General features: G+C 43.7%; 1 protein-coding gene across 2 annotated transcripts in view; it reads right to left on the reverse strand.

The window, feature by feature from the left end:
• Positions 1-13,976, reverse strand: part of BANP (BTG3 associated nuclear protein) — a 990,655-nt gene that overhangs the window by 862,506 nt on the left and 114,173 nt on the right. Inside the window, exon 3 of one of the 2 annotated variants that reach the window (XM_086945822.1) lies at positions 10,530-10,565. The exons of the other annotated variant lie outside the window; for it this stretch is intronic. Within the exon in view, the coding sequence (XP_086801948.1) occupies positions 10,530-10,565 (36 nt within the window). The remainder of the gene's footprint in view (positions 1-10,529; positions 10,566-13,976) is intronic. 2 annotated transcript variants of the gene reach the window in all.

The raw sequence follows: 13,976 nt of genomic DNA on the forward strand, positions 1-13,976 counted from the left end.
CAGCAGAAAAAAACGTTAAAACAGGAGAACAAATTAAAAATATATACAATTGATATCCTAAAGAGGGGGATAGAGGGGGGCATTTCAAGAGACTCAACTTGTTATCTCTTATCACCCAAGCCCATCCCAATAACTTTGCCATTGCTATCAAAATAGCTTGTTCCGTGTTGGTCCTAGGAACCCTCAAGGCTGCCGTGGCTACCCTGAAACCCAAATTCTTGCAGATGGGGTTCAGCCAGATAAGAGATAGCACTAAATGCTGGTTCCACATTTTGTAATTTTGAAGAATGTCACGTAATTACGCAAATACACATTATGCTAATTTCATATACTCCTCCTAAATACCAGGGCATGAGAATGTTGGTGTCGCATGAGAAAGCATCGAAATAAAAAATAAAAAAAAACATATGTTGATATGTAATGTTGCAGACTACTCCATTCTTTGAATCCTACCTGTTACTCAGGCTAGGTCACCCCGAGCTGGCACCACTATCTATATTCAGATCTGGTCCAATAGGAAACTTGATTTGTTTGCCTGGTACGTCAGTATGGCAGTATCAGAGCTGCCGTTTGACCCCGTGAAGAATTTTCAAGAGACTATTGCATTTAAAAAAATTCTGCAAATGTTAAGAGTTGTTCACTGAGAATGTCTTAGTTCCACTTTTAAAGAAGATACCTTTTCACTTCTAAAACTCATAACTGATGAGGTCTGAAGGACTGTAAGAGATCGAAGACATTTTTACCTCTTTCATTTAGGAATACACACCGAGCTGGTGCACTGCCAACAATTTCCAGGACTCATTTTGACTCTTGAACAGTTCTGAATCTGTCACTAAGCTTGGGGGTTAAAAGAGCCTCAAATTTCATATTTCCAGAGCCGCGCTGTTACATAAAAAGCCATCCCAGTACCTGGAATACCCCCACTAACTTTAGGCTCATAACACAAACACCTTTGGTAGCTAAAGCATTGGAAGCCTTTTTTGGGATCAACTTGAACGACACAATCAGCTCAAAAACATTAAAGAGGGACTAAGATCCCTTTTGAGCACCAGAGGAGGGAGAGGATGGTGAGTGAGGCTTACTGCATAAAGACCATACTATATACCCTGCAGCACGTACTGCCTCAGCCACAACTATACATCTTCCGCTTCATGCTGTGCAACAGAGCATTAGTGGAAGAAAAGAGAAATACTCCAGCCCGTTCTTTAATTGTAGGTCTTGAATGCCCCCGTGTAGGTGTCAGAAGGCAAAGGCCGCAAGCCATTCACTCACTTCAGGCCTCCAGATTCAGCAGACTATAAGGTGAACCAGGTCACACTGAAAGTTGGTCATTTTCAGCATTGATATAAAGCATTGTCCTTTAGAAGGCTGTAAAACAGTCAAAGGATTTATAAAGACAGAATCTGTGAAAATGTGTGTGTGATGACACCAGGACCAAAGCGAGAGGGAGCAGAGCAGGTATGTTGCAGGTATGTTGTATGTATACTTCATTACACGTGTCCATTCGTTAATAAGTAACGTAGCATGTATGCTTAGTAATAATTATACTAATAGTGACAATTTATATTGCATACAATACAAACAGATCTATTTTGTGGCACCTAATATCACTATCCAATATAATGGTATTCATTTTTTCAATATCCAAAGAATGCTTTTTTTTTTACATTGCACAATGACACAACTGCATGCTGTGTAGGCCACATGCGCATGCACACAGCCCAACTAACTGCTTTTAAGGATCAATAACCTAGACATGATTGTTTCCCAAATATATATTTTTTAATAATCACAGAGATCTGACTATTTTAATAGGATCTGCCCCTGTGACTGGTAGAAGACATTAACAGTGCTACTAAGAAGTAGTGTGGGGCTTATACACTCCGATTTTGGTTGCTGCAAGGGTGGCATCTTAGAAGCTGCACATTGGTGGAGTGTCTAGCTGCAACGTCAAGCACTCAGTGGACTGGCTGCAAACAGGTTGCTGGCAGAGAAGAAGTGGGTTCTAGAAACTCAGAATGGGTTTCTGGGTGCTAGAGGAGTGACTAATAGCTCTAATTGGAACTGTAGGGGGACTGAAGGTCTCTACAGGTTCAAAGTTAGGGTAGGATGGCTATCTGAGGTTCTTTGAGCAACCATCAGAATCACCAGAGAGGTCTCACCCCTCAACAGAGGAGAGACTCTATGACATGAACCTCATAAGAGCGCTCAGTTTCTACACTGATCGCATCAAAGACCACCGGGTGGGCAATCAGCTCGTTGTGGGGTTCGCAAGAGCAAAACAATAGCAAGGATATGCAGATGCATACCATCTAGTGCTGGGTTCTGCTTTGCATTAAGATATGCTACACAGTCACAAAAACAGTCGCTGGAAGTCTTGCGCGCTCACTCCACCAGGGCAAAGTTGCTACCGCTGCCTTACTAAGCCGAGTCCCTGTCCTAGACATCTGCCAGGCAGTTCTGTGAGTGCCCATCCGTATGTTTATTAAGCACTATTGTCTGGAGAGTAAGGTGTATTGAGAGACACATTTTGCATGCTCAGTCCTAGAGGACTTTCTGGTTCGTGTCCCTTCACAGAGCTACCTCCAGATAGGTACTGGTTTGGTATCTCTTGGCAGCATCAGTGTGGAGTCGCATGGCACCACCTTCCACTGCACATTCATTAAATGATAGCGCCATAAGATACCACTCATTTATTAAGAGAAATTGATATTGCTTTCTTTCCTTGATTTAGGTATAGAGATTTTGGTATTTTGGGCCGTATTTTTGTGTCTTTTGTTTGTGCTTCTGGAGGCATTATATCATAGTGAGCCGCACTGCTGTTGGTTGATTTCTACAGTGAGCCACACATTTATTGGTTAGTTGTCGCTGTAAGTTGCGCTGTCATTGGTTAGTCTTTATTGTAGCCACACTGTGATTGGTTGATTACTGGAATTTCTATCACATGGTTTGTGTAGAGTCAGAATGAGTAAAAATTAGTGCTACATTGAAGAAGTCTAATGTTCCTATTATAGATTGAGAAAAGATACCTCCAGAAGTGTATCCTGCCTATGAAATGATGTTAAACTCAGGGCTTTATACATATGTGATTAAAGTAATAGAACGAGATCATATCGGATTACAAGAAAATGCAATTTCCTTTAGAAGGTACCTTTAATGTGGAAAAGCTTGATTATTTAAGGTATGTGATGAGTGAAAGAAAACCACAACCTAGATCTGTATAGTTTGAAGCACTCAGTGAATGGGATTGTATCATAATTGAGAAGGAATGAAAGAATGAAAGAATGAAAGGTCAGGTTAAAAATGCTGTTTGCCATCGGTTACATTTAAAATTGCAGCTGCAGAAGAGCACATGGAGAGGGACTACAATGTTTGGTTGTTTTCCACAATTGGTAATGTGACAAATAAAAAGAAAAATTACAACAGAAATTAAAAAGAAAAACAGAATAATTCAGATGAGGAGGACACATTTTTAGAAGTCCTATTAGACTCAAGACCTCCTCCATATTATGCGTCACAGACACAGAACCCTATTTAGGATATAGATGCAGGAGAAGAGGGTATGGGTACATAAACAGTAGGCATGACAACTGAACCTGAGAGTAAAGAAGGGCCTAATGTGATTATTCCTGCTAATGTCATTCCATCTAATGTTTTTACAGCTATTCCTACTGTTGATGCTGTTACTACAGTACAATCGAATGAACTGGCAAGGAGGGAAATCAATATTTTGCAGTTGAAAACTGAATGTGGTGAACTTTTACAGGGGACAATTGAGAAAGAAAGACTCACTTCATACAATGAGGATACATTGAAATATCTGAGTAGAGAAAAAGCTAGATGTAAATTTCCATCAAATCTATGTCCTACTGCTCGTCAAAACCTTCAACCTTTGCATTGTGCAAAACCTCCGCCTCGCTCTATGGGGAGGATTATTTCTTGGCATAGTAACAACTTCCTTTGGGTTTGATTGTTGACACCAACACTTGCTCCATCAGTCTAAATGAAACCTGCACTATACCTTAAAGTTAGGAGATAAAAGGTGAGTGTGGTTGTTTTATTTCATAATTTCATTAGGATTCCAACTATGTATATATAGGCCTGGGTAAGTTCAAGTCTGTTCTTAGGTGTGGTTATTTTTTCTTGCTCAAGACTTGTTACCAAAAATAAGTAGGTAAATGAAGTATAATTTGTCACTCTTGGAATATACTTTAAGTATTTTGTTTTTGAGTTGGTTTTCAGTGCACACAAAATATAAATAATTGGAATAGTCAGGAAAATATTTAGCCAGTAAGATAAGTTGGTGCATAAACGCATCAACTGCAGAGATGTATTAGTTATCATAAATCCATAGGTTCTAAACCCATCCAGTCCACTTATCCTTCTATCTATCCATCCTTCCAAAGTCAATAAATGGACTACATTGAGTTGGGCAGTTATAACTGTCACAGTGTTTCTCTAAAAAGTTATGGATACATTTCAAGTGGGTCTGAAGTGCTTCAAGTAGAGAAGAAGTGTCTGTCACTCTATCTTGCTCTCTCGACCATGTGCAACTATCCTTCATCTACTTTGATTGCCTAGCACAAGTCCTTCCCATCCACTTTTCCTGTCTTTTGTTTGGCTTCTCAGCTTACACCATCCACCTACAAGCCCATCATCCCTCATGCCAATGTCTCTGTGCCCCACTTCTCTTCCTATGATTTCTCTGGACCTGCTGTCGCTCCCTCCTCCCATGTTTCATGTGTTTACCCGGCTGCTCCCTCCTTCCTAAGCTATAGTGTTTGTATATCGTTTGTCTCCTCAAGACCATTGGCTGGTTCCTCGTTTGCCCTTCTGCACTTACCTGCAGGTCGTCTCCCCACCCTATCCTCCTTCAGTGTTTGTGACATCATTAAAGAAACACTCTGACTTACAAAGTAGCCGGATCTACTGCATTGCCAATGCAACAAGTCAATCAAATCCGCTTGCAAGATCCCAACCTCAGCACACAGAGGGAGGTGGGGAGATAGCATTAATACAGGCCCCAGGAAATAGGGTAGATAATGCTACCAAGGCCAATCAAAATTGGCTTCTGTACAGTGAAAATGGTGAAACAGATTTTTAAGCGTCAGTGAAAAAACACAGAATAAGCACTTTTGATGCAAGCCTCATGCATCAACTGGACAGCAGTGTAAACTCTCCTTACACACAGCTGCAGCTCAGGTAGCAGCAACACAAGCCTCTCTCATGCACAGAAAATCTGTGGGGCAGGAGCACCGCAAGCATTCATCTAAGCACAAAAGTGTACAGCATTGGCAACTTCAGTACATGCTTCCCTCAATGAAAATATGGACTGCAATGCAAACATCCCCAGATGGCTTCATATGAGCGAATATGGCTCATAACATTGCGATGTATTACAACGCGTGCTTTTACAACGCGGTCATTACAACGACCGCGTTTTTAGTATGCGATGCATTTACATAGCAAGTCATTACAACGACTTGCACTAGGGGGCGCGCTGGACTAAGGAATAGTATTAATTCCTATTCCTACTCCAGTTTGCACAACAGTAGGGAAGGTATTGGAATTCATTTCCAATACCTCAGCACCCCGTAGTGCAAGTCGTTGTAATGACTTGTGATGTAAATGCATAGCGTACCAACAACACGGTCGTTGTAATGACTGCGTTGTAATAGTAGCGCAATGTAATGACAGCGTTGTAAACACTGGTTCCCCATAGGAGCAGACCAGGTTTCCAATCCAGGAGAGTTATTTAATACACAATGACATGTTGTGGTTTTCATGTTCCTTAAATGCCAAACTAGGCCAAATGACCTAATACTTATTTGTAGAATCTCAAAACTAGAAACATGGGTCTCCTGTGGGCAGCCACATGGGTACATTAGTGTTGTCACCAATCTTGAGGCGATTGGAAGGTATTATTAGATTGGACTGCCTGTCTTTCTAGTTTTGCTTCGAGCACTGATTTGCATTAACCAATGTGCTCTTGTCTGGGCAGAGACCCCAGGAGGCTGGCTGTTGTCTGTTCTACCCGACAGGTGGGCTGTGGGAATTTCTGTCAGTCTGCCAGGTAGCCTGTTTCCAAAGCATTCCGCCTGGAGTTGCATTGTTTCCATACAGGCTCAAAATCATCTTGGATATTCATCAAGCGGCACAGAAAGAAAAAAACTCAGAGCAACTTTTGGGACTTTGTAAAGTAGTTAAGTTTATTCTCGACCTGAGTGAGGTACGTGCATCGCCACCCTTCTCTGACCTGCTGCTGTAATGTAAGTCAGCCTATGGAGGGCCAGTGTCGAAACGTCTCCTGCAAAACATCCACCGAATGCAGTCTAAAGTATGAGGCCCCCTGGGAAGTATGACTCTCATTCCAACAGCCGGAGGGCACTGCATCAAGGACATCTATATTTGCATTCTTCTCAAAGGTGCATAGCCGTGGTGTGTAAAATGGCATTTAAAAAATAAAATCAGTAAATTACTTAAAACGTTTGTAAAATTATGCTTTTAGTCATAAATTTGATTTTCAGATAAATTGTGCAACTTTTCCATAAAGCATGCTCTTTTTTTAAGAAAATCTCTTGAGATACTGGCAGGAGACTTGTTTGCGCATAACATGTCCCTCGATGCAAAAAAATATGCAAAATTGCATATGCCAGCATAAATGTCATTTCACATAGGCCTACTGCGTAAGGCAATGACAAGAAGCAAAGCAGTGAAACAGGCTTCATTTTCGAAGTTGAAAAGACAGAAGATGGTACCTCATCTGGTATTGTTACCAATACATGGCAGTATGATGCTATCTACGCAAAACAAACACATAAAAAACTGTCAGTTAGTTTAAGGCAACTTCTGAAACATCACACCTTAAAAGACTAAGTACTGCAAACAAGTGAGGGACATCCTTTGATTGGAGAAGTCAAGGAGCCCTTATTGGCTAAAACTGAAAATAAATGTCTTAAAAAGGTTAGCCCTTTTGCTTGACGCCTTTTGCCATTAGAGAGAGCTCTACGTCAATACCAAAGAAACTTAAAATGATTCAGGCTTAGAGTCTCAGCGAGACTGTCTTGCACCGACCACATGCAAAAGAAAAAGTTTCTTACCTTCTATAATATTTCTGGTGGATACTATATCTTCTCTCATAGTCCTCATGTTATGAATATCCTACAAAAACCAGAGTCGATCTAGAAAACCTTTTCACATTATTAGTTATCCCGAGGTGCCAGGTGTCACCTTACAAATCCAGCTGTGGCTCTGTTTGCCCAGGAACTAATGACATCAACCTCGATAATGCACTGCCTGGCATCTGGTGTCATTTCCTTGCAGTTTTTCCATGCCCACTAAAACGTGCGATAAGGAACTAAGAAACGTGCGATAAGGAACGAAGAGCTTGTCGATAGGAGACAACAACAGCGGAAACATCATTGCTTACTGTGAGATCTGATTAAGAAGGGCACTGCCGCAAAAAGAGCAGACGAAGGGCAATAAGGTCTATGCAGGAAGTAATGTTGCCCACCAGAAAAACAAGTTACTTACCTTCGGTAACAACTTATCTGGTAGACACTTTATCAAGCTGTGGATTACTTACCTAAAAACATTCGCATGGTGGCAGACTGGATCCGGAACTCTTTTTAGCAGTACCTCTGCACACCAGTAGGTGACGTCGATGAGCTCCGCTTCAGTATTGTCTGCGCAGTGCCTATATAGGCGTCACTCCAACGCGCTGACAACAGTTAGTTTTCATAACACTTCCACGCCAGAAACACGGAGCCACGACAGAATGCTGATGTACCGGTGTACAGATACTAGGGCCCTACAAGACCCGTACTATTTAAAAGAAATCTGTGTGTGGAAGTGGGGAGGATGGGAGGGTCGGTAAGAAATTTGCAGCGAGATAGAGTCTCTACCAGATATAGTATTACCCAAGGTAAGTAAGTTGTTCATCTGAGAAACTTCTAGCAGCAGATTCCTTACCTTATAATTAAGACCCAAGCAATACCTCTTGGGGGTGGGTCTGTGAACAAATTCAGACCAGGTAGCCCTGAAGGAACAAAAGGACAAAATGCATGTTACAACAGACCTGACTGTTCAGGCAGTAGTGCTTGGTAAAAATGTGCAGAGATGCCCATGTCAAGGCCTGACAGATGTCCAGGACAGGGCTAATGCAGTGGTAACAGGCTTGGCTCTGGTGGAGTGAGCCTGAAAGCCCTCTGGGAGCCGCATCTTGGCCAGTCTGTAGCAGAATTTAATGCAGAGTGCAATCCAACTGGAGACGGTCTGTTTCTGCACAGTATTCCCTTTCTTTGATCCGGCGAAACAAGGAAGAGTTGATTGTCCATCCTGTGTTCTCTGGTATGGTTAGTGTAGAACAATAACACTCTTTTTGGGTCAAAGTGACTGGGTCTCATTTCTTTGGGACGGTGAGGCGGAGTAAAGAAAGTCGGCAATGTGATGCTCTGGACAATGTGGAAGGGTGTCACCACTTTTGGAAGGAACAAGGCACGCGTTCTCAGAACCAATTAATCTGGAAAAAAGGTGGTGTAAGGAGGGTGCACAGAGGATGTTTGCAGCTCGCTTACCCTCCTGGCCAATTTAATGCCCACTAGAAAGGCTGTTTTGATTTTGAAGAGATGGAGAGGGCAGCTGTGCATAGGCTTGAAGGGCAGGCATATCAAAAATGTCAAAACTAAGTTCAGGTCCCAATGGTACATGATGAAGGGTTTTGGAAGAAACATGTTGGAGTCCTTTTAGAAAATGAGTCATAACAGGTGATGAACAGGTAGGACTGATCTGGCAACCGCAAGAAAGCCAATATGACTGAAAGATATCTTTTAACTGTGCCCAAAGCATTGCCTGGCTAACTATAAAACAAATAACATCTCATACTAAGGAGCAAAGAGGGGACCGACATTTTTGGTAGTACACCAAGCATCAAATTTGTCCCATCAGCAGACATATACTGTCTTGGTTGAGAGACACCTGTCTGCCAGAATGACATCTCAGACTTCTGCAGGGAGGTCAAAGACTGTCAGTTGTTGCTGTTCAATCTCCATGCATGAAGAACGAGTGCGCAGGTTCAGGTGTAGGACCCTGACCTGTTGCTGTGAAAGGTGATCCTCCCAAAAGGGCAGCCTGATCGGAGGACTGATGCTCAAGCTGAGGAATTCGGGAAACCATACTCTCTGTGCCGAATCTGCTTAATTCAGACACTCTGTTCATCACCACCCCCTTTTCTGTATCGTTTTTGGCCACTATAGGTGTGGCAGGGTATACTCAGACATGAGTCCCTTTCTCACTGCACCATCAGGATTCAATCAAGCCGGGCCGAAGACGGCTGAAATGCCAGAAACCGGTCCCCGGTAGCTTGTCTCCTTTCTGGTGAAGAATTGGCTTGGTAGTTTAGTCTGCCCTGTTCCCATGATGCACTGGGCCAGGGACAGACTGATTTGCATATAGCCAGGTTCTGAGCTGGGATGGTGCAGTGAGATAAATAATGGTGATGGATCAAGCCCTGATCTTTGGACTGGGTAAGAGTGGTCTGCTTAATTCAGACACTCTGTTCATCACCACCCCCTTTTCTGTATCACTTAGAATAAGAGAGCAAAAGGCTAAGAGATTAGGGTCTGGAAAATAGTTACATCCTGCCACCTGCTCTCCCCCAACTCCTTACCTACATGGGTTTCTGGCACACCAACACATCCCGTTAACGCTCGTAAACTAAGGCCACCACTCCTTAAGCTGTCAACTCAAATTCACATGAAACACATCTTAATATACTGTTAGACTCTGAATCTGAAATGCACCTAATCCATAACCGATGGAACACCAGTATCAACCAACCTTCTGGAAGTAATTGGTGACTGCACTTCTGTGCCTTTGAATCCTAACTGTACATTCTAGGGTTGCCCTACTTCTCTGGCATGGCCCACACCCTAACGCTGCGCACACCATAACACCCAATAAACATGGAGCAGTGCTGGCACACACATTGCATTTTAATTGGAGGGCCAACAATGTAATCCCTCACCACAGCTATACCTGTGGGGAATACAGATTGGAACACTGCAATTACTTGTAGCTAAGTTCCCCCACATGCACTGCCAGCATGCAAATATTACTTTCCTCAACCAAGTCTAGCAGAGATCTTCGATGTGGCCACGAGGCAATATCGCAATGATTAATGAAACAAACAAAATTAATGAATATGCCAATGTGAAGAACAGTGGGTTCAGACTATTGTCCATTAAATAATAGGGATAATAAACATATCAAAAAAGAAAGGAGAAGGCTGAGGAAGGGGACATTTAGAGAAAGAGCTGGATGCATAATCATTAAGAGTTTAAAGATTTTTAGGGGAGACTTGGAAGAATAGCAGAGGTACATTCAAAGGAATATTTTACACTGATATCAAAGTGAAGATATAATTAGAAAGTGGCAGGAACAGACAGTTGGAGTAATACAAAAAGAGATGTGGATATTTAACAGGGAGCTTGTTAGAAGACAAAATAAAACAAAATCTGAAGTCACTTTACCTGTAGGTCCCCAGCCCCAGGAAGCAGGTCTCTGTGCTGTCACAATAAAGGAGATACAATTAAACCCCCAGAAGGGAGCGAGCCAAAATCATATATTGTGGAGATTAAAAACCGGGCAAATTTAGACATTTGGCCAATTCAAATCTCCGATATGCACAAAAATAGTTTCACAAATGGATGACTTCGGTAAGAAACAAAATAATTAAGGGTCGTGGGATATTACAATAAGTCAGTGAACAATTTAAAGGTAAAATTAATTAAAACATGAATAGTTGATATTTATGCCTCTGAACAAGAACTTGCTTTCTTAAATTCAGTACCCCATGAAATTGAGATGAAAGCAAGACAGCACTTTATAAAATGCTTAACTATGCTTTCATAATGGGAAAGGGACTTCGAGTACAGAGGGGATCTTCAAAATGCACTGCTCTAAGAAAATACAAAAACTGTGTAGTTGACCTAAAAAGACTATGCATAGCAAGCATTCAATTCAACGTAAATTAGAGCTGGGGAAGAGAATGTCAATTGCCTATTGTTCTGGGGGCATGAAAGAGCAACACTGGCTCAAAGACCAGGTTGCTTTTAGCTGGGTGCTCCATTAACTTTCATGTCCCCACAACTTGGTTGGATGAAGAAAATTGAGCATGGGAATCTGCATTTTGTGGAAAACCCCACACTACGATAAAGAGATTAAGTTAGCATGAGAGCTACTAGATAAGCAAGATCCAGAAAAGTGTGTGTGAGGGCGGGGGGCGGCGTCATTTCTAATGTCAAGGTTCTAATGTTTAAATAAACAAGTAATGTTATTTAAAAAAGTGTATCAAAGATCTGATATTGTACATATGCAATCCTGTGCTACAATAATGTAGTATGTGCAAAAGAAAGTTATTTTCAGTGCAGTCCTTTTTAACAAGAGCCTTGTGGTTTGTCCACAATCTAGCGTCCAGCAACCAAACTACACTGAGTAGAGCAAGTAACATTACACTGTTTCTGGTCCTGCCATTGCAGATGATAGTGCAGAAAGTGACATCACAGTCTGTGAACCTGAGGACAACACTAAAGTAAAAAATAAAATCATTAATCCGATGTATGTTTAGGGCAATAAAGCTAGTAAAGTAGGTTAAAATACATTTTAGTTGCGATCTGTCTATTAACTAAGAAACCACCATTTTATGATACCCACGGTACAGCCCATCATATGCTTGACACAGGCCCAAATGTATCCTTGTATGTATTTAAATATAAATACATACATATAGGGCATTCTACAGTGTCACATTCAGCCCTGAGATTTATTTAGCTGAACCAATTTAGAGGCACGATTCACACAATGCGCAGCCTCAAATGGTAATGCCAAGATCAAGCATGGCAATCATACGCCCATATAATCTCTTCACTTAACTCATGACTAGATCTTGCATTCCAGAACTGCCTTATTTGACAAGGTAGAGATCAACATAACAAAAAAAACATATGTCAGAGACGTACTCATATACAGATGTACAGTTGCTAATGTCTAGGTACATTAGCAACTGGCAACATGGCTGTGTGTGGGGGGGGGCTCTGTGTGTGTGTGTGGGGCTGGGGCTATGTGTGTGTGTGTGGGGCTATGTGTGTGTGTGTGGGGGGGCTCTGTGTGTGTGTGGGGGGGGCTCCATGTGTGTGTGGGGGGCTCCATGTGTGTGTGGGGGGGCTCTGTGTGTGTGGGTGGCTCTGTGTGTGTGTGTGGGGGGGGGGGCTCTGTGTGGGGGGGGGCTGTGTGTGTGGGGGGGGCTCTCTGTGTGTGTGTGGCTCTCTGTGTGTGTGTGGCTCTCTGTGTGTGTGTGGCTCTGTCTGTGTGTGTGGCTCTGTGCGTGTGTGTGGCTCTGTGTGAGTGGCTCTGTGTGTGTGAGTGGCTCTGTGTGTGTGAGTGGCTCTGTGTGTGTGAGTGGCTCTGTGTGTGTGAGTGGCTCTGTGTGTGTGAGTGGCTCTGTGTGTGTGAGTGGCTCTGTGTGTGTGAGTGGCTCTGTGTATGTGTGTGTGTCTCTGTGTGTGTGTGTGTGTCTCTGTGTATGTGTGTGGCTCTGTGTGGGTAGCTTTTTTTGTAGGTGGCTCTATGTGCGAGTGGCTCTGTCTGTGTGAGGGTGGCTCTGTGTGTGTGTGTGTGTGTGTAGGTGGCTGTGTGTGGGTGGCGCCGTGAATGACTCTGTGTGGGTGGCTCTGTGTGGGTGGCTCTGTATGTGTGTGTGGGTGGCTTTGTGTGTGGGGCTCTGTGTGTGGGTGTGGGGCTCTGTGTGTGTGTGTGGTGGGCTGTGTGTGTGTCGGGGGGGCTATGTGTTTTTTTTATGTGTGGGGCTCTGAGTGTGTGTGTGTGTGGGGAGCTCTGTGTGTGTGTGTGGGGGGCTCTGTGTGTGTGTGTGTGGGGCTGTGTGTGTGTGGGGGGGGCTGTGTGTGTGTGTGTGGGGCTGTGTGTGTGTGTGTGGGGCTGTGTGTGTGTGTGTGGGGCGGTGTGTGTGTGGGGGGCTCTCGGTGTGTGTGTGGGGCTCTGTGTGGGTGTATGGGGCTCTCGGTGTGTGTGTGGGGCTCTGTGTGGGTGTATGGGGCTCTCAGTGTGTGTGTGTGGGGCTCTGTGTGTGTGTGTGGGGGGGGGGGATCCATGTGTGTGTGTGTGGGGGGCTCTGTGTGTGTGGAGGGGGGCTCTGTGTGTGTGGGGGGGCTCTGTGTGTGTGTGTGGGGGGGGCTGTGTGTGTGGGGGGGCTCGCTGTGTGTGTGGGTGGGCTCTGTGTGTGTGTGGGGGGGCTCTGTGTGTGTGCGGGGGGGCTGTGTGTGTGTGTGTGTGTGTGGGGCTCTCTGTGTGTGTGTGGCTCTGTCTTTGTGTGTGGCTCTGTGTGTGTCTGGCTCTGTGTGTGTGTGTGTGTGGTTCTGTGTTTGTGAGTGGCTCTGTGTGTGTGAGTGGCTCTGTGTGTGTGAGTGGCTCTGTGTGTGTGAGTGGCTCTGTGTTTGTGTGAGTGGCTCTGTGTTTGTGTGAGTGGCTCTGTGTTTGTGTGTGGCTCTGTGTGTGTGTGTGTGGCTCTGTGTGTGTGGCTCTGTGTGTGTGTGTGTGGTTCTGTGTGTGTGTGTGTGTGGATAACTTTTTTTGTAGGTGGCTCTATGTGTGGGTGGCTCCGTCTGTGTGAGGGTGGCTCTGTGTGTGTGTGTGTGTGTAGGTGGCTCTGTGTGTGGGTGGCGCTGTGAATGACTCTGTGGGTGGCTCTGTGTGGGTGGCTCTGTATGTGTGTGTGGGTGGCTTTGTGTGTGGGGCTCTGTGTGTGGGTGCAAATGCAATAGGTCTCGCATTTGCGAGAGATTAAGCTATTGGCATTGTAAATGACAATGCCATTTATTTATATGTTTTAAAAACAAAAACATAAATAAAAATGTCATGAGCAATGCCAATAGCTCTTACTTTAACAATGCCAAGACCATTGC

This window comes from Lissotriton vulgaris, chromosome 12, assembly GCF_964263255.1.
Source record: "Lissotriton vulgaris chromosome 12, aLisVul1.2, whole genome shotgun sequence".
NCBI lineage: Eukaryota > Metazoa > Chordata > Amphibia > Caudata > Salamandridae > Lissotriton > Lissotriton vulgaris.